Raw genomic sequence first — 24,403 nt, forward strand, 5'->3', positions numbered from 1 at the left:
AAGATATAATTCCGACTCCTCATCCAATGAAAAGTTGTAAAAGATTGTTAGCAGTGATAAGAATTAGTATTGTGATAAGAAAAAGGAGTATTTAAAGAATTGATTAATGTTAGGATCTGAGTGCATGTATCATATTGAAAATTCTATAATAGATCATGTGACAAATAATGCTACTGGCACAAATATTGAGAAATAGTCTATTTTGAAGCTAAGTGATAATTTAAGGGTTTGGATAGTAATTCATTGTCAGTTTAAGATAATTATGTCTTGACCTGTATGAATGAATATTGTTGGAATTAAGCTGGTGATAAAAGCATATGAGATAGTGGTTTTTTACAAAGGATGGTTATGTGTTACTTTTGTAGATGTTGGTGTTTCTTATTATAATTGGTATCGTTAGAATAAATAGTGTAACTAGTGTGAAAGAGGTAAATAAGTTTATTACTTTTATTTGGAGTTGCACCAATTTTTTGGTTCCTAAGACCAATGGATAGCTGTCCTTTAAAAGTTTGAAAAAGTCATACTGTTAGATATGGAAGCATGAATTAGCAATTCTTGCATACTTTTTCAGTTAATAAAAATATTTAGTCTTCTGTTACTAGATTCACAATCTAGTGTTTTTTTAAAAACTGTATTTACAGTACAAGGGCCCTAAAATGATTTTGGGGTTTAATGATAGGAGTAAGAGATGTAAAACTGAAGGGGTTATAAGGGCATTTTCTCATGTGAATGATGGTGGGTATATTTGCCTCATTGTGTTACGATTAATATGTATAGTGAGTATAAGGTGGTAATTACTATGTTAATTCCTATGCGGATAATGGTGATATTTGATCATGAAAAGGATGTTACTACTACAAAGAGTTCTCCAATTAGATTGATAGTTAGGGGGTAGAGCTAGGTTTGTTAGGCTTGCTAGTAGTCATCATGCTGGTATTAATGGGAGGAATGTTTGTAGACCTCGGGCTGCAATTATTGTTCTGCTGTAAATTCATTTGTAATTTGAATAACTTCAAGGTGTTTGGATAAGAATAACTACAATAACAAGTGCTATGTGACTGATGGAAGAATACACGATAGGTGATTTTAGATCTGTTTGGCATAAACAAATTGAACTAGTTATAATCCTCATAGGAGAGTGTGAGAAAAGGGTATTCTATGACATATATTAGTGGGTTTAGTGTTGTTGTAATTCGCAATATACCGTAGCCTCTGAGTTTTAGTAGTACAGCTGCAAGGACTATGGATCCTGCAATGGGGGCTTCTACATGTGCTTCAGGTAATCAAAGGTGAAGGCCGTTGAGGAGTATTTTTACTATAAAGACTATCATACATGCTAGTCATATGAAAATGTTGGATCAGGAGTTGGCTATTGCTTGTGTTTGATATTGAAGTATTAGAAAATTTAGTGAGCCTGTAACATTTTGAATATGAATTAGTGCTACTAAGAGTGGAAGTGATTCTACTGGTGTATAAAATAAGAAAGTCCTGTGTTAAGACATTCTGTTTGATTACCCCATCGGGTAATGATAATAAGTGTTGGAACTAGTATTGCTTCAAATAAAATATAAAATAAGATTAATTCTGTGGCAGTGAATTTTATAATTAGGAATATTTTTAATGTAATTAACATGGTAATATATAATTTTTTTCGAGTTAATGATTCTTTGAGTAGGTGAAATTGGCTGGCTATTAATATTTATGGTAAGAGTCATGTTGTTAAAGTTAATAATGGTGCTGATAAGGAGCTGGAGAAAAAGAATTAGTGAAAAGTTGAGGCTATTGTCATTAAATTGATTAAGAAGAAAAAGGCTATGAGACTAATAAGCTATGGACTGTGGTATTAATTCAGATTATGTTGTTCTTTGATAATTATGTTAGTGGTATTAGTATAATTGTAGGAATAATAACTTAACATTGGAGGAGATTAAGATTTTGTACATAATCAATGCCATATGTGTTTGATACTGTTACTAGTAGGGATAGTCCGAGTGTGGCTTCTCAAGCTGAGAATACTAGCAGAACAATTGGTATTATGCTGGCTAGGGCAAAATGTGTATTTAGGATTATTAGCGTTGCTATAATGAATAGTGATAATATTATGCCTTCAAGGCATGATAGTGAAGATATTAGGTGAGATCAATATATAATAATTCTATAAGAGATACTGTAAATGTTATAATAATTATATACACTAAAAGCACTTGGTAATTATGAACTTAATCTAATGAGCTGAAATCATTTATTTTAGTTTATTTACCATATTCAGTTCATTCTAGTCCTTTTTGGGTTCATTCATTAGGCTAGGCTTATTGCTAGTAATAAAATTAGGAATAAAGCTATAATGAGTATTGTTTTTAGATTATTTGTCTGAGATGCTCAGGGTAGGGGGTAAAAGAGCAATTTCTAAATCAAAAAGGAGGAATATAATGGCTACCAGGAAAAATTTTATGGAGAAAGGTAGACGTGCTGATCCTGTAAGGTCAAATCCACACTCTTAAGGACTTATTTCTTCTGTGTAAATATTTAATTGGGGAAGTCAGAATGTGATAAATACAAGTAGTGAGGCTAGTGCTATGTTTGTATTTAATGTCAATATTAGAGTTATTCTTTTCCGGATTCTGCTGAAGCCAATTGACTGTAAGTCAACTGTACTATTTAATGCTAAAAGAATAAGATCCTCATCAATAAATGGATACATAAAGGAATAGTCATACTCCATCTACAGAATGTCAACATCAGGCAGTGGCTTTGAAGTTGAAATGGTGGTTAGATGTGAAGTGATATTTTAATTGACGTAAGAAGCAGACGATGGGACTTCCCTAGTGGCGCAGTGGTTAAGAATCCGCCTGCCAATGCAGGGGACACGGGTTCGAGCCCTGGTCTGGGAAGATCCCACATGCCGCGGAGCAACTAAGCCTGTGCGCCACAACTACTGAGCCTGCGCTCTAGAGCCTGCGAGCCACAACTACTTAAGCCCGTGTGCCTAGGGCCTGTGCTCCGCAACAAGAGAAGCCACCCCAATGAGAAGCCCACGCACCACAACAAAGAGTAGCCCCCGCTCGCCGCAATTAGAGAAAGCCCGCACACAGCAATGAAGACCCAACGCAGCCAAAAATAAATTAATTAATTAAAAAAAAAAAAAAAAAAGCAGACAATAAGGAAGAGCCAATAGTTAACATGCAGTCTGTGGAATCCTGTAGCTGTGAAGAAAGTTGACCTGTATACCCTATCTGAAATTGTAAAGGATGTTTCATAATATTCTGAGGCCTGTAGAAAAGTAAAATAAACACCTAGGGCGACTGTGATAAAAAGACCTTGGAGTATGTGTTTTCAGTTTCCTTCTATGAGGCTGTGGTGAGGTCAGATAGTTGACACCCCAGAGGCTAATAATACGGAGGTATTAAGAAGTAGTACTTCTAATGGATTTAGAGGACAGATACCTGTTGGTGGTCGGCATCCCCCTAGTTCAGGTGTAGGGGCAAGGCTTGAATGGTAGAAGGCTCAAAAAAAAACTGGTAAAAAAGATGACTTCTGAAATAATAAATAGGATTATTCCATATCAAAGTCCTTTTTGAACACTTGGTGTACGATGGCCTTGAAAAGTGCTTTCTCAGATGATGCCTTGTCATCACTGATATATTGATAAGGCATTAGTTAGTAGGCCTAGTGCTAATAATAATGTTGAATTGAAGTGAAATCATATAATTAGGTCTGCTGTTATTAGAAGGGCTGAGAGAGCTCCTGTAAGGGGTCGGGGACTGGGATTTACTATGTGATATGCATGAGTTTGGTGGGACATTATGTATTGTCATGTAGGTAAAGATTTGCTAGTAAGGTAAATGCATAAACTAGAATTATTGCAATGGTGAATTTGAGGATAGTAAGTAAGACAAGGATAGGAAATGTAATGAGAGCTGTGGTGGTGCTAATACTCAGCAATGCTAGAGTCGCTCTTCCAATTAAATGAATCAATAGGGGTCCTGCTGTGATGTTAGCTGTTAATAGTATGGCTAAAGCTGTTGGTTGAATGAATAAGCTAATAGTTGTTGTTTTTTTTTAAACTTTGTTCTCATAGAATTTTTTTTTTAATTAATTTATTTTATTTATTTTTGGCTGTGTTGGGTCTTCGTTTCTGTGCGAGGGCTTTCTCTAGCTGCGGCAAGCGGGGGCCACTCTTCATCGCGGTGTGCGGGCCTCTCTTGTTGCCAAGCACGGGCTCTAGACGCGCAGGCTCAGTAGTTGTGGCTCACGGGCCCAGTTGCTCCACGGCATGAGGGATCCTCCCAGACCAGGGCTCGAACCCGTGTCCCCTGCATTGGCAGGCAGATTCTCAACCACTGCGCCACCAGGGAAGCCCCAAGCTAATAGTTTTGATGACTGCTAGCATAGGAATAAGAGGAACCAGTGTTCCTTGTGGTAGAAAGTGAGCTAAGCATGCTTTTGTTTTCTGATGAAAGCCTGTAATTACTGTTCCTGCCCACAGAGAAACTGCTGTTCCTAATATTATTATTATAATATTCCTAATATTATAAATTGCTATTAATATTATTGAGAGTTGTGTAGTAGTATGAATGAATGTAGTAATAGTCCTAATAGATTTGTTGATCGAATAAATAAGATAAGTGATGTAAGTATTAGTGCTCAGGTCTGTCCTTTGTGATTGTGAATAGCTATTATTTGTTTCAATGTGAGTTGAACTAATCATTGTTGAATAGAAATTATACAATGGTTAATTAGTTGATTAGGTGTTGGGAATGAAATACCTGGGAATATAATGATTAAGATAACAATAGGAAGTCCTATTATTGTTGGGGCAATGAAAGAGGCAAATAGATTTTCATTCATTTTGTTTCTCAAGGGATAGATTGTTTTTGTACTTTGGTAGACATCAACTCTGGATTTGAATAATAAGTATATTTTGAAATTTTTAGTTGGAATATAATAGGACTAGAATTATTAATAGAACAGTAATAAATCATGTTGATGTGTCGAATTGTGGCATATCATGAAAGGGAGTTTTAACCCCCAGTCTTTAACTTAAAAAAGTGAATGCTATTTAGCTTCTTAAGGAATTTATAATATTGATGAGGATCATTTTTCAAAGTATTTTAGTGGTACTAGTTCAAGGACAATGGGTATAAAACTATGATTTGATCCACAAATTTCTGAGCATGGTCCATAATATAGACCTGGTCGTGGTGATATGAGAGTTGTTTGGTTTAGGCATCCTGGAATTGCCTCTGTTTTTACGCCTAGTAAAGGCACACAGCTCATGAGTGTAAAATGTCTTCTGAGGAGGTTAGTATTCGGATTGTTATTTCTGTAGGTAAAACTACTCCGTTGTCTACTTCTACTAGTCATAATTCTCCTGTTTTTAGGTCTGATGTTGGAATTATATAGGAGTCAAAATTTAATTCTTCATAGTCTGTATATCATAGCTTCAGTACCATTGGTGTCCTATAGTCTTTACGGTAAGGGAAGGGTTATTTAGTCCAGCATGTAAAGCATTTGTAATGATGGCAGGGCAATTAGAATTAGGATAATGGCTGGTAAGATTGTCCAGACAGCTTCTACTTCTTGTGCATCTGTTGTACTTGTATGTGTTAGTTTAGTTGTTAATATGAGTAAAATAATATAGAGGACCAAGGAGCTGATTAAAAATATGATTATTAACGTATGATCATGAAAGTGTAGTAGTTCTTCTATAATGGGTGATGTTGCATCTTGAAAATCTAGGTGGAGAGGATACACCATAGAGACATAAACATGAAAAGGAACGAAGCACTGTTACATGGTACAATATGGATGAGCTTTGAAAGCATAATGCTAAGTGAAGGTAATGAGTCATGAAGGACAACATATTACATGATTCTATTTATGCAAAATATCCAGATAGGCACATCTACGGAGGCAGAGAGTAGATTAGTGGTTGCCTAGGTTGGAGGCATAATAGTGGGATAGGGAGTTGATTGCTAAAAGGTACAAGGTTTCTTTTGGGGGGGATTAAAATTAAAATGTTCTAAAATTAATTGTGGTTGATGGTTACACAACTCTGTGAATATATTAAAAACTAATTGCGCACTTGATGTTTTTCATTTTTTTCATTTCCATTTGCATGGAATGTGTACTTTAGATGGGTGAATTGCATGGTATGTGAACTATATCTCAATTTGAAAAAACAGTTGTGGGGAAAAAACCAAAACTCTAAAGCAGTGGTTCTTATACTTCAATCATCATCACCTATGAAGCTTGATTAAAAATCTGGATACAAATGTTCTAGCTCTATCAAGGAACCACAGGACATGAGGAACTTTAAGTGCATATTATTAAGTGAAAGAAGCTAGTCTGAAAAGGCTTTGTACTGTGTGATTCTAGACTTTCTAGAAAAGGTAAAACTGTAGAGACAGTAAGTAAGATCAGTGGTTGCCAGGGGCTCGGGGGGAGGGAGAGAGGGATGGATAGGTGGAGTACAGGGCATCTTCAGGGCAGGGAAACTATTCTGTATGATACAATAATGGTGGATACACATCATTATACATTTGTCAAAACCTATAGAACTGGACCACACAAAGGGTGTATGCCAATGTAAACTATGGATTTTAGTTAATAACAATATATCAATATTGGTTTATCAGTTATAACAAATGTACCACACTAATACATGATACTAATAACAGAGGAAACTGCAACTTGATGGGAGGTAGCTATGGAAACTGTACTTTCTGCTCAATTTTTTGGTAAACCTAAACCTGTTTAAAAAAAATAAAGTATGTTAATTTTTTAAAAATGTTCTAGGCAAGCCAGAGGATGAGCCTGGGAAGTCAGGGAACTCTACAGATGTGAAATGACCTTGTCAGATCAAGGGAGCATTTTAATTCTGAAAACCAGTAGGTAGTTTTCCCCTAGAAGAGGCACATGAGGAGAAAGAATGTTTCCCTTGTTCAGTTCTGTATTGATACTGCTGAGCCCAGAATCCATACCTCAGAGAGGTGAGTGTGTAACTGGCGAGTCTGTACTTCACCACTGGAGCTGAGGGCCCCTTAAGCCTCCTTGGGCTCGATGTGCAGTGGTCACTTCAGCAGTATGATAACAGGAGATTAAGGTAAGAGGACAGGGCTCCTCTCTAGGATGTAGAGGTGATTTGAAACGGGAATCCTGAGCTTGTTGGTGTGGTTGGTTGGCTGGTTTGGTTTTAAGAAACTGGGCTCGGGGGGGCGCAGCCATTGACTATCTGAAGAAGGGATTATACGGTAGTGAATTAATAGTATAAAAATGTCAGCTGACTTTACAGGAACACGTACCTCAGAAGGAAGGAAAAGATCTCAAGGAGAAATTTCAACATAAACACAAGGGGAAAATGACCTTCACCTTTGAATGTCCAGTTCAGCCCTTCGCTGGGTGTAGGCGTCTGATCTGTAAGAAGAGTAGTTTATCAGGAGAGCCTCCCAGCCCTCAAGGTCTCATTCAGACTCTGGAATCATGTAAGGAAAAGACAGATCTCTGGGTGTATCTTTCCTAGAGACATACCCAGAGGGAGAAGTAGCAAAGGGTCAGAAAGCCAGCAAACTGGCCAGGTACCAAGCTGCTAATTTGCCTTTAGAATTGCATGATTTTTCCCTTCTACCCAGGTCAAATAATAATAAGTAGTAGTAGTAGTGCTAGTAGTAGCAAAGGACAGTCTTCTTGATGCCAAGCACTGTTCTAAGTACCTTGCGTGAATTAACTCATTTAATCCCCACCACAACCCTACCCAGTAAGGGAATTATGACTCATTTTACAGAGACTGCGGTGTAGACATGAAGTAATCTGCCTGGTCACAGCTAGAAGTGTTGAGCTGGGACTCAAACCCAAGGCCAGCTCCAGAGCCCACTTTTTCCCCCCCACGGCACTGGGGCTCCACGTTGACTCCACAGACCCCGGGACTGCCTCGTAATATAGACCAAACTTTAAAAGAAGGAACGTGGGGATTTACCCTTTGCGTTTCAACCCTGCTCATCCACCCCTACAGAAAACAGCCATACTGTTCATTCTACCCGAATAGGAGAAAAATGGGGAAGAAAGAAGAAAATTTATTAGAAGGAAAACAAAACACAACCTATTTTTTCTTTCCCCTCGCAGCACATGGCAGTATCTTCTCGAGAGCCTTTGCATTTTTCTGGAGGGAGCAGTTATCTGGCTGGAATGCACATGAAACAACACAGCTGCCCCACCTGACATGGGAGCCCCTGGTTCAGTGTCCCGGGATTTAGAAGCAGTCTCCAGACCCTCCACAACCCTCCAGTCAGCCCCCTGCCCTCCCCGAGAGTTTGAGCTTCCAGTGCGGCTTGGCTGGTATCGGTGGGTTCACAGGACAGGATCCAGGAACGCTTCCTGCCTTTGCCCCCGCTCAGCTCTCCAGTTGAGGAGCCTTTGGGCGGAGGGCCATGCGTTGAAGCTGAACGGACTGTTCCTTTAAGGAAAACCACTCTTCCCTTGTTGATTAAATGAGTAAATTAGTTCCAGATCCTCTGTCAGAGAGTCAAGCTGTTCAGAGGGTAAGGGTGAAATAGAAAATGTCTTAAGAAGGATACAGCTCTTCTTTAGTTACTATAATAGGAGAAAAGCTAACTAGCCATAGAGAATGAATAACCAAACATTTTTAGAAATGGGTTTTTAATATAGTGTTGTTGGAAACCAAATTCTGAGCACAGGGCCTCAGGCTCAGAAAGGGTTGACACTTGGTTTAAAGCTGTGCTGTCACCGTCTTGAAACTCTTAATAATTTATGAACATAGAGTCCCACATTTTCGTTTTGCACTGGGCTCAGCAAATGATGTGGCCTTGCTGTCAGTGAAGTCTATTTTAAGTCAGCATGATGTAATTATGCACACTTTCTCCGCAATTTCAGGTACGCTAGTGTGTCCCGTCCAAGTTTGCCAATCAACTTTTGTGCTGCATGTTTTTTTCTTTTTAATTTTTATTTATTTATTTATTTATTTATGGCTGTGTTGGGTCTTCATTTCTGTGCAAGGGCTTTCTCTAGTTGTGGCAAGCGGGGGCCACTCTTCATCGCGGTGCGCGGGCCTCTCACTGTCGCGACCTCTCTTGTTGCGGAGCACAGGCTCCAGACGCGCAGGCTCAGTAGCTGTGGCTCATGGGCCCAGTTGCCCCGCGGCATGTGGGATCTTCCCAGACCAGGGCTCGAACCTGTGTCCCCTGCATTGGCAGGCAGACTCTCAACCACTGCGCCACCAGGGAAGCCCATGTTTTTTCTTTTAATGCCTCACCGGGTGGTAAACTCCTGACATGACGTATACTCACTAATCTCTGCTGGAGTGTGCCATGGTGAAGTTGGATACTGGAAAGTACTGAACATGAGGGCTAAGCCACTAGTGTTTGTAAACGAAAACATTTCAAAGCTCACTTCTTCCTTTGACTGGGTACGTCAGGAATTGGTACAAAACCTTCTCCTAAAATGGAGAGGGAATAACGGGGGGCAATCAGGTTCTTGTCTCACGTGGGGCCTTCAGTGAGGATGCAACCCTGTCGTTCTCAACTGCAGCACACAGGGGACTGACTCAGGACCTTGGTCAATACGATCAAGTCAACCCCGCAACTACAACCCCAGTGCTGTGCTCCTGGGCCCGTCTGGCAAGAGAACCAGAGGGGAGGGATGAGGGATGTCCAAGGATGTCTGCGTGATTTGGGGAGCGAGGCCTCTGCTGGCGTACTTCAGTTCCTCAGGTTTAAAAATGCTAGAGCCACTGTTGGTCCTGTTTTCTTGCAAAGATTGCGTTACTCCAGCCAATGTCACTGAGGTGAACTGAGGATAAACCCATGGCCCTCCTTATTTTCAGGCCATAATGTGGGAATCAATGATAGGAGAATATTCCACTGTGGGACCACATGTGGTGTTTCTTATAAAGCGATGATGGGAGTTTACCAGAAAGTGAAGGCGTCCCATCAGGGACTCGGCCAAGGCATCCCCATTCACAGCAGACTCATAGAGGAAACTGGAAGAGTCGTAACGTGGGCGGTGGGCTAGCACTGGGGAAATGACCAGGCATCCTAAGGACTGGAGGGAAGTCCATCTGTGAGGCAGGTGACAGCAGCAAGCACTTGGGTCTCGACTGGGAATTATGTGGGTGAGGCCCACCCACATGAGGTCGGGGGGTGGGGAGATGTGGGTGAGCTAGAGTGAAAGCAAAGGGAGTCCAGGAGGAGGTGGTACTGCCAAAGTCTATGGATGCCAAGCTGCTGGTTTCTAGGGCAGTGAGACAGCTGTGGAGGGCAAGGTAGGCTTGTGCCCCAAGCTGGCTGTTGAGACAAAAACCCGGGGACAGAAGTCAAGTTATCATGACTTAGACGGAGCCCCATTAGGAGCAGGGATGGCTTGAGGTAGAGCCCGGGAGGTTTGGGTGGGGCTCATGCAATCTTTTGAATCTAAGGTCAGAATTAATTCCCAGGACTGAGACAAAGCTAAAACTTCAAGCGAGAATGAACTCTGCCCGGCTGTTGAGGAAGAAGGAACGCAGTCACTGGGGGCTGGGTGGGCTGGCCTGTGGTGGAGTTTCCTTTCACATACATTGAGTTGGGTTTTCTTTATTTTCTTCAGCAGTTCTAGCAGATATAAGCATTATTTTTATTCTCATTTTACACCTGAGGAATCGGAGAAGTAAATGGAAGTGCCCAAAGTTAATGGATTCATCCAGTCTGGGCAACTGGGGCTGTCTCCAGCGCCACCATCTCTGTGCTCTTGGCTTCGATTAGATGACTTCATGAAGTTCCTTTGGTGGTAGTTGTAGCAAAATGATGGAAAGCATGGGTGGGCTCTGCAGCCAGACTGCCCAACTTTTTGATGCATCCACCTCTTCTGGCTGTGTGACCTTGGGCAGGTTACTTGACCTCTCTGTGCTGCGGTAAAATGAAGATGATGATGATACCTTCCTCACGTCATAGACATGAGTATTTAATGGAATGGTATATGTATGGGTTTAGAACAGTGCTAGGCACATAAGTGCTTAATACACATTACTGTTACACTCGATCTAGAAGTAAAGGTCTTTAGGGAAGATTTCAGATGTTAACAGTCATCACTACCCAGTGGATGGATGGAGTCATGGCAAGGTTAATCCTAAAGAGTAAATACTGTGAAAGCCATTCCTATTTATTTGGTCTTAATAAATCTTTTTTTTAAAAAGCAAGATTTTCTCATTAATTGAATTTTGACCCATGGAATAGTGCACTTGGTGAGAGACTGCTCAATTAGGAGGCAGAAATTTTGGCTATAAGTCCTTGATGTACCACTTCCTGGCTTTGTGAGCTTGGGCAATTTTTCTAATGTCTCTCGCTACTTTCCTTATCGGTGAAAATTACCAATAAAAGGAATGACAGCCTGCCTCACAGAATTATCTTGAGAAGATAGAATGAAAGCACTTTTAAATAAAAGGATGCCATGTGTTGGATATTTTTATTCCCTGACACAAACCTGCTGTAAACAAGAAAAGGTTAGTAGTCTGCAGAGTAGGCAAGGGGAAGCCATTCTGGAATCGAAAACTGCTACGCAGATGATCCGCCCTCGCTTTGGATATTAATAATTTAGTAAGGTCGCCAGGCGGGCCCCAGGCAGACAGGTTCACAGACAGTTCCAAGGACTTGCCGATCTTCTTCCTTCTGTGCCGTTCTCTCTATGACAGCCAGATTGTGCTTTTGTTTTTTATTTTCTCTCTACCCATGCAGGGGACTCAGATCCCACCCCAGTGAATCCTTGCTATGACGGGAGTCACACATGTGCCACCACGGCTCGATGCCATCCGGCGACAGGTGTAGACTACACCTGCGAGTGTGCATCCGGGTACCAGGGAGATGGACGGAGTTGCGTGGGTAAGAGCCGCATGCTCTGTGTTCCCTCATGGAGCCTCCAACATTATGTCCATAGAAGACAAGTGTCTGCTTTGTCATCTCCATGGATCAATGAGTTTAGCAGCTATTCATCTAAATACAGCTATTTAAAAACTAAGCATATTCTGGTTAGGTTTAAGAGGGTAGTTTGGAGGTGGATATTTTGGGCTGGGACTCTGAAAATGGCTATTGTAATTCCTGAATATTTTACATTCTCAAATGTTGTCATTTTAAGATGGAATCAAGTATTTTTTACATTCATTAAAGAGTACATTTTCTGGTTACCTTCAGATTTCAGACATTCACCTATTTCTTTCACTTACTGTATCTCAAAAACAGTAGTGGAAATTTCTTTACATTTTAAGAGAAAAATCGTTACTTTGTGAGTTTTTCTTCTAAATGTTCAGAATTGTTTAAATGTTTAAAGAATTCTCAGAATATTTGTTCAAAACATATCTCCCTGGGGCTCATACTTGAATGACTTGAAATAAATGTTTATTTTTATGACGATCGGCAACATGCATCCACATCTGGTGCTTAGCGTGCATTTCAACCCCTGTTGAGTCTACCAACTGTTAGTCCCATTGAAACCTCTTAAGGGTGAGAGAACATTGAGTTTGCAGACCTTGCACTTGTGGGGACTTTGGTTTATGCAGCCTTTTCTGTTCTTATTCCTTCTTAGATGTAAATGAATGTGCAACCGGCTTCCATCGCTGTGGCCCCAATTCTGTGTGTGTCAACTTGCTGGGAAGCTACAGGTGTGAGTGCCGGAGTGGTTATGAGTTTGCAGACGACCGGCACACCTGCGTCTGTGAGTGCCAAAACTGTGCCTCTTTTTAGCCAAAATCATGCTGAACCTTGCTCTTGGACTCATTACTGTTTCCACTTCCGTTATACAGAAGTTCTGTTGCATGGTTTTCTAGAAAACAGACAATTTACATTGAAATTACCCAAAGCTATGGCTCAGTTCAGCCCTGTTTGTTGGGGTTTTGTTTTTGTTTGGGTTTTTTTTGTTGTTCTTGTGTTGTTGTTTTTCTCTAAATAGATATTTTTGGTGTAAGTTATGGAAGGATGTTCACCTCTTTCGGGATGGCTGTGTATCTTGGTGTTTGGCCCAATCATGTAACAAGACTATGAACTTCTCTAATACCAACAGGTCTAGATAGAGGTCAAATGTTTCTCAAATTAGAATGAAATGGATTTGTAATTCAAAGAGGCCTGTCCCACTTGACTGGTCAAAGAGCTCCGTCTGTAATAAATATACCCTTTCTAGAATTTCAGAAAAATACTTGACCGAAGAGTGGATCCAGGGCTTCCCTGGTGGCGCAGTGGTTGAGAATCTGCCTGCCAATGCAGGGGACAAGGGTTCAAGCCCTGGCTTGGGAAGATCCCACATGCTGCGGAACAACTAGGCCCGTGAGCCACAGCTACTGAGCCTGCGCGTCTGGAGCCTGTGCTCCGCAACAAGAGAGGCCGCGATAGTGAGAGGGCCGCGCACCGCAATGAAGAGTGGCCCCCACTTGCCACAACTAGAGAAAGCCCTCGCACAGAAACGAAGACCCAACACAGCCATAAATAAATAAATAAATAAATAAATAAATAAATAAATAAATAAATAAATAAATAAAACTGAAAAAAAAAAAGTGGATCCAAAAGAACTAGAATTCCAAATTCATCCCACTGTTAGAGCTAGATGATATTAGAGCCAACCCACTTTTCAATCCAGTGAGATGAAAAAGTAGCAGCAGTCACAGAGACGGGGGTGTGTGTGTGTGTGTGTGTGTGTGTGTGTGTGTGTGTGTGTGTGTGTGTGTGTGTACGCAGGCATGCAAAGCAGCAGTGCTCTGGGGAGTTATAAACTTTAATCAAGGACAGTTTTTTTTTTAAGCCATCCGTGCTTGACTTTTTTTTTAAAAATTATTTATTTATTTATTTTTGGCTGTTTTGGGTCTTCATTTCTGTACGAGGGCTTTCTCTAGTTGCGTCGAGCGGCCTCTCTTGTTGCGGGGCACAGGCTCCAGACGCGCAGGCTCAGTAGTTGTGGCTCACGGGCCCAGCTGCTCCGCGGCATGTGGGATCTTCCCAGACCAGGGCTCGAACCCGTGTCCCCTGCATCAGCAGGCAGATTCTCAGCCACTGCGCCACCAGGGAAGCCCCACCAAGGACAGTTCTTGATGACTGATCTTCATGCCTAGTGTTAGAGCCACAAACCATGATCAGCACTTCTCAAATCTTAATATGCATACAAACCATCTAGGGATCTTGTTAAAATTCCTATTCTGATTCACTGGCTCCGCGCTGGGGCCTGAGGACCTGCATTCCTTATAAGCCCCCAGATGTCTCGATGCTGTTGGTGTGCAGATCACACTGTGGAGAGCAGGGTTCACCCATTCGCAGGTCTGGGCTCTTGGACGTCCTTGCCTTCTCCTCTTTTCAGTGATCGCCCCACCTCCCAACCCCTGTGAGGATGGCCGTCACAACTGTGCTCCCGCCGGCCAGGCCCAGTGCATTCACCACGGAGGCAGCTCGTTCAGCTGCGCCTGCCTGCCTGGTTACGCTGGCGACGGGCACCAGTGCACCGGTGAGTAACTGTGGGCGGCCTCAGTGACTCTGAACGTTGCTTTGGATGCACATCCCCAGGGCCTCTCAGAAGCCTCTCCCTTCCTTTGACTCACACTGCCGTGGAACTGCCGAAAGAGAAAGAAAAGGTGTCCTTTGAGTCAGAAAGAGAGGCCGAGGGTGATTGCCCTGGGACCAGATTGTTGAGCATGTATGGTTGTGCTTGGAAGAGCCGTGCCTGGAGCAGTGGGGAGACCCTGCCAGCTTGTAGCTTTCTGTTCCCTGGAGCTAGTGTAGCCAGGAGGGATGTGGGGAAAGTCATATATCCTCCTGGGAGGAAGTCTCCATCCTTCAGTCTCTCTGGCTAATGGCTTAATTCAGCGCCTCCAGTCCTGCCTAATTTTTAGTTGCTATTCCCCTGCGTGAAGTGGTAATTTAAGCAATCTCTAAACATACATACAGTTCTTTCTGTGGAATTTATTCCCCTTCTTCTCTCTCTCTGGAAGGGGAGAGGGAGAGAGAGAGAGAAGAAATAAATCCACAGATATAAAAGGATATTAATGCATACCTAAGTACTCAAAGCTTTTCTCCCAGAAATCTAACTATCTTTAAGACTTCATACTGAATTTTATAAAATCACTAAACCAGAAAGCAGGACTAACTGTTCAAATTTAACTTAGAACTGTATGAGGTTGTTACTGAAAAACTAGGCATAACACTGATTATAAATGTTCATGAAACTGGGATTAGTAATACCTTAATATAGAGATCATTCAGTAAATCTACGTAATCACTAAAGATCTTCAAAACATCTGTCAGTAATGCACACAAATAATGGTTAAATGAGACACTGGGAATGAGAGGATGGTGGGAAAAGGGTTGGTTTTAGGAATATAAACCTAAAATGCAGGCTTTCCCTCTCTCATCAAATTGCTTCTTGCCTCTGCCCCTGTATACCTGGGCCCACTGAGCTGATTTGCTAAGAACAGCCTTGTAACTCCTGAGAGCTTCTGTTTTTTTTTTAAATTTATTTATTTAATTTATTTATTTTTGGCTGCGTTGGGTCCTCGTTGCTGTGCGCGGGCTTTCTCTAGTTGTGGCGAGAGGGGGCTACTCTTTGTTGTGGTGCACAGGCTTCTCATTGCGGTGGCTTCTCTTGTTGTGGAGCACAGGCTTCAGTAGCTGCGGCATATGGGTTCAGTAGTTGTGGCTCGTGGACTCTAGAGCACAGGCTCAGTAGTTGTGGCGCACGGGCTTAGTTGCTCCATGGCATGTCGGATCTTCCCGGACCAGGGCTTGAACCCCTGTCCCCTGCATTGGCAGGCAGATTCTTAACCACTGCGCCACCAGGGAAGCCCCCTGGGAGCTTCTTAACTGATCGAATAGCTTGGCCCTGCCCTCCTCACTAGATGTTTGATTCTCCTCCTCCTCCCTTTTCCCTTTGGTTTCAGCAGGACAGGCTGAGTGGACCAGCAGCCTGAAGCCACGCGTTATTGACAGAACAGACATGTCAGGGCAGCAAAGCCCCTCTACTCCTTTCCAGATGTGGGGTTTTTCGGGATTGTCCGAACCTGGCTCTTTAATGTTTCCACTTCTGCTGTACAGAAGCTCAGCTGTATGGTTTACTTTTGAAAACACAGTTTATATTGAAATGACCCAAAGCTATGGCTCAGTTCAACCCTGAGGTTTTTTTTTTTTTTCTCCCTAAAAACACCCCCAGGTTTAGACAGAGCTCAGGTGCTTTTCAAGTTAGGATGAGGTAGATTTGTAAGTCACAGATGCTTGTCCCACTTGACCGGCCAGAGAGCTCCATGTGTAGTAGATACTCTGTACAGACAGAGGTACCCTCTAGGTCTGGAGGGAGGGGTGTCAGGTGACACGCATAAACTTCTCATGTTTCTGCTAAGCCCCCACAGTGGAAATACTGCTCTTTCCACCTCGTGGGACTCATCATTCAGTTCGATTTAACACACTACTGGCTCTCAGAAACGAGAATGCACAGAGGAAAAAGTCTTGTCAGTAGAATTTCGTATTTAAACATCCGGCTGCTCAGGTCAGCAGAGATGGTGTTTTGAAAGTATTTCATTCCTTAGGTCTTTGGTTTAAAACAAAGAAGTTGAAATTATTGCAGCTTAGATGTGATGAGTGTTAAAATCAGAATGTTAATGTAGGTGAGCTTCTTGTCCTAACCCCTTCTAGAATCATTCTCTCTCCCTTCTTTTAACTTCTGCTTGTCCTGTAGGACTTGGGTTACATTTTGGGGTCATATTAGGATCCTGATATTAGCTACTTTTCCATGCTGGGAGTTTTATAGGGCTGTCATTCTTTGTTATTGTTGTCTTCTTGCTGATTTCTGCCATTTTCAGTTGTCCCTGTTTTATCTCTGGTTCTCTATTTTTGAGAATCTCTCTGGAACCCACAAACTTAAAAATAGGCCAAGCCCATCCATTGCTTCCCCAGTGTATTAGTGATCTACTGCAGCATAACCAATTCCCCCAAAACATAGCAGCTTAAAACAGTACACATTATTATTCTCTATATGGTCTAGTTAGGGGGTCTCTGTCAGACCTGGGGCCTCATCTGAAGGCCCAGGTGGGGAAAGAGCCTCACGTGCTTATTGGCAGGATTCAGTTCCCCAAGGACTATCAGACTGAGAGCCTCGGGTCCCTGCTGGCTGTTGCCTGGAGGTGACCTTTAGCTTCTTGCCACGAGGACCTCTCCTACAAAGTAGCTTCCTTCATCAAAGCCAGCAGCAGGAGGTCTCCCAGCAGGTTGGCAGTGATCACAAAAATGACATCCCTTCAATACTGCTTTAGTGTCTTGGTTGGAAGCAAGTTACTCAAAGGAAGGGGATTACATAAGACACTGAATATCAGGAGGAAGGGTTCTTTGGGGACCATCTGAGAGGCTGCCTGCCATAGTCAGTTACCCTGTGGTTGCCGTCCAAGCTTCCAGACTGTGGGGTAGTAGAGAATGAATAGTCATTTTCCCAAAGACCTATGCTGTGCATAAATCAGGCTGGGCTAATCATGAAGGAGGCTTGCAGGATAAGTATATAAATGTGTGTGTGTGTGCATTTTTAAAGGCATGTCACAGTGTGCATGTGTCCCAGTGACCATAGCGATAGAGAAGAAAGAGAAAAATAGAGATGAAGGCTCTATTTTGTGGAAAGTGTGCACACTTGAAACACACATTTGTTTTCACTCCATCAAACTAGCATTAAAAGGGTGTGTGGGTTTTTCTCCAGCCAGTTTGTTAAAAACCAGGTTCCCCGGGGAGGCTGCACTTGGCTTTGGGTTCTCGACCTAGTCTGAGTCACTAAGAGGAATTACTTTTATGCAACTGAATGAAATCTTTCCAGCTCCCCTCAATGGGGATTGATTTCAGCCCTGCATTGGTGTGAGCTGGATATTTCTCAGGCATGTTTGTCCCTGCAGATCTTGATGATCCTGCCGGGTGGAAAAGCAGAGTGTTTTGAACTGGGACCTCTCCTCACGTGTGAGTTGAGGGTCCAGGGGTTGGGTTTGTTTTGAAGGGATTTCAGCTGGTTTTGGGTGTGGGCTCAGAAGTAAGGCAGAGAGAAGAATGTTGAAGCACCAAAGCATGAACTCAAAATAGAGAATTTTTAATACAGTTTCCAAACAGGTTTTCTTAGCAGCTTGGTAGAGGACAGAATGGAGAATTACACTGAGAATAAGCCATCTTGCATTATCTGACTGGTAAGGGGCTCTGCTCTGCCTTGAACCTCGCTGCCTTGACCTCAGTGTTCTTCCAATCCTTGAAGACCCCAACAGTGATGGTTAAGCAGCCCCCCCCCATCCCCAGTGGTGTAACAGGAAGCTCCTCCCTTGCCAAGGGGTTGAAAGTCTCTCTGCACTTTCTCTCGACACCTGACCGCCCGTGAAATTGGGAAGACTTCTCCTTTACACAAAAGCTCGGGCTTCCCCCGCACACTCCTCAGGGTTGGCGCTCCTAAGGAGGGGGGTAGCCTGCTCTGCACCCAGGCCCTGGGCTGGCTGGCGAGCCTCCAGTTTCCTGTCACGGTGCAAGGTTCTCCAAAGAGGTGTTGGGGACCGTGCTTCAGGGAGTCTTAAACTTCTCCAGCTTTGGGGGACAGGTGTTACTCACTCGTGATGCTTTCAGTCTCTTCAGAGACTTTCTCCCTGTTGGTGCTTCATCAGTTATTGTCTCCCCGTGACTTTGGTATCTGTGGGAGGATGGCTGCTCTTTCGGGTCCGGTCAGAATTCCTAGGCCATAGGCTTTAAGAACATAACTCGGTACCCCTGGGGAGTCCTCTTTCTCTTAGTTCAAAAATAATCACAAGCAAGTGATCCGTGGTTTCTAGAAATAGGCCCTGTATCTCAGGAATTCCTGCTTCCTGCCATTGCCTGGGGTTCCTGTTACCATGAGAAGTACTTTTAGCATATGCATTATGAATAGCTTTAATTTCCTGCATTTGGCTGGACGTTAATTTTTACAGCTTTGGTTTTATAGCATCTTCCAGTCCCAAGGATCTGGGTGGGCACCAGCTTCATCCAACTGGGCATTTGAGTTGTCCTTCTGAAGAGACAGAGGGCCAACCTCAAAGATAATTAAGTATGACAATATAGAATCCATGATGATTGGATTGGAGATAAGCTTTTTGTTGTTGTAATTATTTTTATTCGGTTTATTTTTGGTTAACTGAGGAGCTAACCAGCAAACCTGGTTTGATTTCTAACCTTGCAAATGAATTTATAACCACTTTCCAGCCTTTGTCAGTGAACGGAAGGTGACTAGACAGGCCCACTGCTCATCTAGGCAGAGCCTCTCTGGGTGGCATTAAACTTGGTTGTGTCAGGCATTCAGGGGTTTTGGACTTCAGTGTAAACTAATTTATGTGCAGTAAACTCCCTGAGCCTGACAATAAGCAGATTAAGTAATTACATTGCTAATTACGATGTCAGAGACTCCTCTCCCCTGAACAGAACGTCTGTGCTGTGTAACCAGCACATCTACTTACTGGTACCTGGGAAAGGCCCTCAGTCATGGGAAGGTGGCTCAGTGCGAGCACGGTCACAGCAAGGGTGGCACTGATCGCCCTAGAAGAGACTTCACGTGGGTCCCGGAGGCTGGGCGAGGGGCCACGTCTGATTGACGTCACATTCAGGGCTGTAAGTCTCCAGCTTCCAGGGTGCGATGTGTCTCTGCACGAGCTGTACAGAATTGATGCAGTTCTCTCCTTCTGGGACTCCTGTTCTCTAGGTTTTACACCGATCACCCGGTCCCACATGTTTCCCTGTTCACACATTTTAAAAACATTTCTTGGATGTTACCTCAGATGTGACTACTCCGTTTTATTTTCAGTTGAGCCTTGATCAGATCTACACCCTTTATCCTTCTTTTACTCAGGAAGACTTCCTGTCTCTGGAGATGGCTTATCTCAACCACTGGCCACTGGTTTCAACAGTGATATTTTCAGACTTTTATTTATTTTTTGGCAGCAGGGTGGAGCGGGGGTGGTGTCTTGCTATTGTCAGCCTGTGCTGATTTCAGTAAATAAAAGGAATATAAGTCAGCCTTTGTTTGAAGTTTCAGGATGTTGCAGTTTTGAGAAATGTGAGAATTAATCCTCATGGTACCATATAGAGAATGTTAGGACCTGAATTGTTTGTGCTGATAAGCCAGACAAATTTAGATTTTCTCTTCTATGTGTTGTTTCAAAATCTCTGATAATATTTTTCTTATACTTTTCTATTTCTTCTAAAGGTGGAAAGAAGTAAAGAAAGTTTCTGATTAATTGGGCATTCTAGGTAGTAGGACTCTCTGACTATGTAAGACTGAATGTGCTTCTAACTTAGTTGAAGAAGTATTTGGAGACTCAGTGGGTTCTTTGCACCTGTAAATCAGTGCTATAGGGAGATGGTGCCAATAAGGAAAGGAAAAAAACAAAACTATTGTCATGTGTATTTATTATATGGAATACAATGGAAGGGAATGAATGGTTTACGGACTAAAGGTTAGTTCAAAGGTAAAAACTTCCTGGAATTCACTGTACATGAAAGATGCCGGGATATATTTCTCTGTGAAGTATATGTTTGATTTCTACACTGAACGTGCCCCTCGACTTTGGACTGTTAAGCTTGCCTTTAAGGTGCCGACGTGTTTCTGCTCATGCCCGAGGTCTTCTGAAGTGGAGCCCTCGTGGTTGATCCACGCGCACTAAAGCCATGTGGTGGCATAGATTGTGTGCAGTGAAGGTCATGCTCCTTCCTTCCTTCCCGCCCTCCCTCCCTGACCACTGCAGATGTTGACGAATGCTCGGAAAACAGATGTCACCCCTCGGCCACCTGCTCCAATACTCCTGGCTCCTTCTCCTGCCGTTGCCAACCTGGATATCATGGGGATGGATTTCAGTGCACACCTGGTACGGTCTGGGGGGCCAGATCAGGCACAGAAAACTCCCGGATCCTTCAATGCTGTTTTTCTACAGCACCTCAGCCCACTCTTGACTTATCCGGTCTGAGGCCTGAGTTGGTGGATTTTCCAGGCTCTGGATTTTTTCCTGCATTATTTCTGGCTGCCTAGTTTACTGATAGTTCACTGGTTATTAGCATTCTGGGAGGCCCGACGTATGGCCCATCCATGGTCCTACCTAGTAGCAGTTCTGGTTAACTCTCTTGCTGATCTGCTTTGCCTTGATAAGTGCAATTTAGATGAAGCCTTGAGATCGAGCTGACCGACCAGGAGACACATGCACTAGTGAGCGGGGAGTTAGCCCCCATGGTGACTGTTCTAGTAGAACCTGGCCAACACGGTGCAGTCTAGCAAATGCCCTTGATCTGGAGTTTCTCAGACTCCAGCTCTGGACCTCAGGGGATGAATACAGTTGTAATTGTCTTCTCTGGGGTCTCTTGGAATGTTTGAACAGAAGTCATGGGTTGCTCTTCATTTTACCCAAATGGCAATAGGACCCTGAGGGCTGAGGGGAGGGGCTGTTTCACTGTATAATCAGCCAGGACTTACAGGGTAAACTGGGGGAATTAGGGAGAAATTAGGTAGATAGTGGCAGAGCTAAAATAAGAACCCAGGACTCCAAAATTCCGGCGCCTTGCTATTTTTCCCATGTTATCCTGTCTTCCAGTTATAGAAAAAAAGAAACCCTCAGGAGACTGAGGCTGGCTGGTAAAAGTGGATGGGTTGCAATGCCTTTTACTCCTCCTTTGTATCTCCTCTGCTCTGGTCCCGGAAGACCCCACCTCTGGACTGAGACCCTGTGAGCGCCAGCAGCGCGATGCCCAGGCCCAGCGCACTCATCCCGTTGCCCAGCTCCACATCCCCCAGTGCGATGAGCAGGGCCACTTCCTGCCGCTGCAGTGTCACGGCAGCACTGGCTTCTGCTGGTGCGTGGACCCCGATGGTCAGGAAGTCCCTGGCACCCGGACCCCACCCGGCTCCGTCCCGCCTCGCTGCGGACCACAAGGTAAGCCAGTCAGGAAAGACACCTGGTCCCAGCACAGGCCTGGGGCAGAGCAGCAGAATGGTGCTTACTGTGGGATAGATTGTAACCCCTGCCCAGACCACGCAGACTCAGGGCTGATCGTCATCCTTGCATAGCCTCCTTCCTCCTAGGAACACCTGAATGGTGGGCACACACCTATGTGCACGTACATCTTACAGGGACACAGAGACCCGTGCATGACATGCATGTTGGACTCCAGCCTCTTAGACAAGTACAAGACTAGAAATTGAGACTGAGTGTGGAGGTCAGGCTGAGGTCACTGCCCAAATGTGTTACTGCAGCTTAGGGAGATCTTAGAGCTTGATAACCTCGCCAGACCAGCCTCTTGTCCAAAAGGAAAACTGTCTTCGCATGTAACTTTGTATCATTTAACTCGGACTTCTGGAGTGCAGGAAACAGTCTGAAGGCTGTTTTAGTATCAGTGGGAAAAATAAGTATGACATGCGTAGGTGGATGCAGCTAGTTTGCTCTAAGCAAGTAACCCCAGCCCTCTCTAGCCAGGCTCACATGTCGATGGGGAATCGCTCTTGCTCCTGCCACCTTTGGAAGAGATGCAGGAACCTGTTTTGTTAGCCTGCGTGATCTGAGATGCAGCGCATGAACCTGTTACCGTCTGAGCACTCCCCACCTGTGTGAGGCGTGGTTCCCAAGCGCTCAGTTCACGCCAACCTCAGGTTGCCAAGGCAGGTTTCTATGCCTCGCTGAGTTGTTCAAAGATGGGAAGAACTTTTTCTTTTAATACAGAAGAACTTTATTATGAAGAACATAGAATTGGTTTGATATCATTTTAGCCAAAATAATTCCTATACATATCCATGAGCTTGCTATTCAAAGATCCATTTTTACTATTGAAAAGGGTTCCATAAGTACTAGTCTTGGCTTTTCATGTATGAGAGTAAGAACTGGAGAATTACTACCAGTTTTGATCCTTTCAATAATATGAATTGTGATGGCCAGGACATTAGTGGTTCTAAGATTCATATAAGTAAAAATTGTTAATGCTTGATCTAGATGTATATATACCCTTGCTTCCACAGTGACACTTCTAGTTCCTCTCTGTCCCTATTTTTAGGAAAATATTTTGCAGGTCCAAAAAAAAAGAATACAGAGAAATTGTTTCACTCATGCCTAGTCTTTAAAAAGTCTTGGTTCTAACTCCAGCTGGGGTTTGAAGAAATCAGATGGTTGGGAGGCGCCTTAAGGGAATGGTTCAGAATTCTATGAAATTTATTAAGACAGTCATGTGTTAAGAACAGTGATCCAGAAGGGAGCCAAGAGAATGAAAAGTTAATTACTAAAAGAAGAACATGTTCCTTTGTGCAGACTCTTTCCCATGGCCAAGCTTCTCTCTTGGTGCTGGTTTGGCTTCGGCTGCCATTTCTGACCAGTCTCATCTTCATAACGGGGTCAGCTTTGAAGGGAGAGAGAACACTCTGTGCTCAAGATTTAAAAATATTTAAAACTCTGCCAACCAGAAATAGAAATAAATCCATGGTTGGATCGAGAAGTAGCTTGAAATAATAAGGAATGATTGGGATGCCCACGTGTAGGTGACGTGAGGTGCCCCTTTCCCAGAAGCTGAATGTGCTGTGCGTTGCATTCCAAACAAAGAGATGGGCCTCGTTGGGTGGTCCCCTGAGAATCGATCCTCTGAGTTTGTTATGTGGATCTGGGGCAGTGCTGGGAACTTCTCCAGGGAATCCCACCTCTGGTGATGGACGGTGAGTGTCTGAGGAAGTGGCATTTCCTTCTCTGGGTCGTTTGAGACACATCTGGGTGAGGAAGTCAGTCTCTCCTTCTCCAAGATGTTTTAAAAAGAGCTTTGCTTCTTGTGGGTCATAAGCTATAGAGACAGCCTGAAGGGCATCCGTTTCCCCCAAACGTCGTGAGTCTTGGAGCTCTGAAGATTTTATTCACCATCCTTTCCTAGAGGAAGTGTAGGTGCTAGAGCCCAAATGTAATGTTTCCAACTGTTCTTTGAAGCCATTGGAGGTTTTGACCAGAGGAGTGACATGAAATGAGTTTTTTTAAAGGGACTCTTTCTGGCTGCTAGTTGAGTTTACAGTGGGGTGGGGGAAGGGGTGAGGTGGGTGGGCAGGAAAGATGATGGAAGCAGGGAAACCAGTAAGAAGGCTATCGTAGTAATCCTGGCATAAGATGACAGGGGTGGATGTGGTGAGATGTGAAGATATACTGCTGACATTTTTTGACATATCAGATGTGGAGAATGAGAGAAGGGGGTCAGGGATGACCGGGCCTGAGCAATGGAAAGATGGAGGTGCTGTCTACTGACATGGAAAAGTCTAGGGGAGAGCAGCTTTGATGGGGGAAAGCCCAGTTTTTGTTCTCCTCCGAGATCTCTGTTACACATCCACATGGTGGTATAAGTAGGTACTTGGCTGTATGATTCTACAGACCATAGGCATGAGTTGAGGGAATTAATAAAGGAGAAGTACCTTC

General features: G+C 43.4%; 2 protein-coding genes across 2 annotated transcripts in view; both read left to right on the forward strand.

Moving 5' to 3' along the window:
* NID2 (nidogen 2) overlaps positions 1-24,403 on the forward strand; it is a 79,302-nt gene that overhangs the window by 46,167 nt on the left and 8,732 nt on the right. Inside the window, 5 exon segments of the mRNA XM_082448360.1 lie at positions 11,721-11,864; positions 12,565-12,693; positions 14,320-14,463; positions 20,729-20,848; positions 21,674-21,904. Coding sequence (XP_082304486.1) covers positions 11,721-11,864; positions 12,565-12,693; positions 14,320-14,463; positions 20,729-20,848; positions 21,674-21,904 — 768 coding nt within the window.
* Positions 1-24,403, forward strand: part of LOC309655611 (uncharacterized protein) — a gene marked incomplete at its 3' end in the record, with an annotated part of 398,594 nt that overhangs the window by 12,664 nt on the left and 361,527 nt on the right. The window lies entirely within an intron of this gene.

The sequence above is a fragment of the Balaenoptera physalus genome (assembly GCF_965194825.1).
Source record: "Balaenoptera physalus genome assembly, chromosome: 2".
NCBI lineage: Eukaryota > Metazoa > Chordata > Mammalia > Artiodactyla > Balaenopteridae > Balaenoptera > Balaenoptera physalus.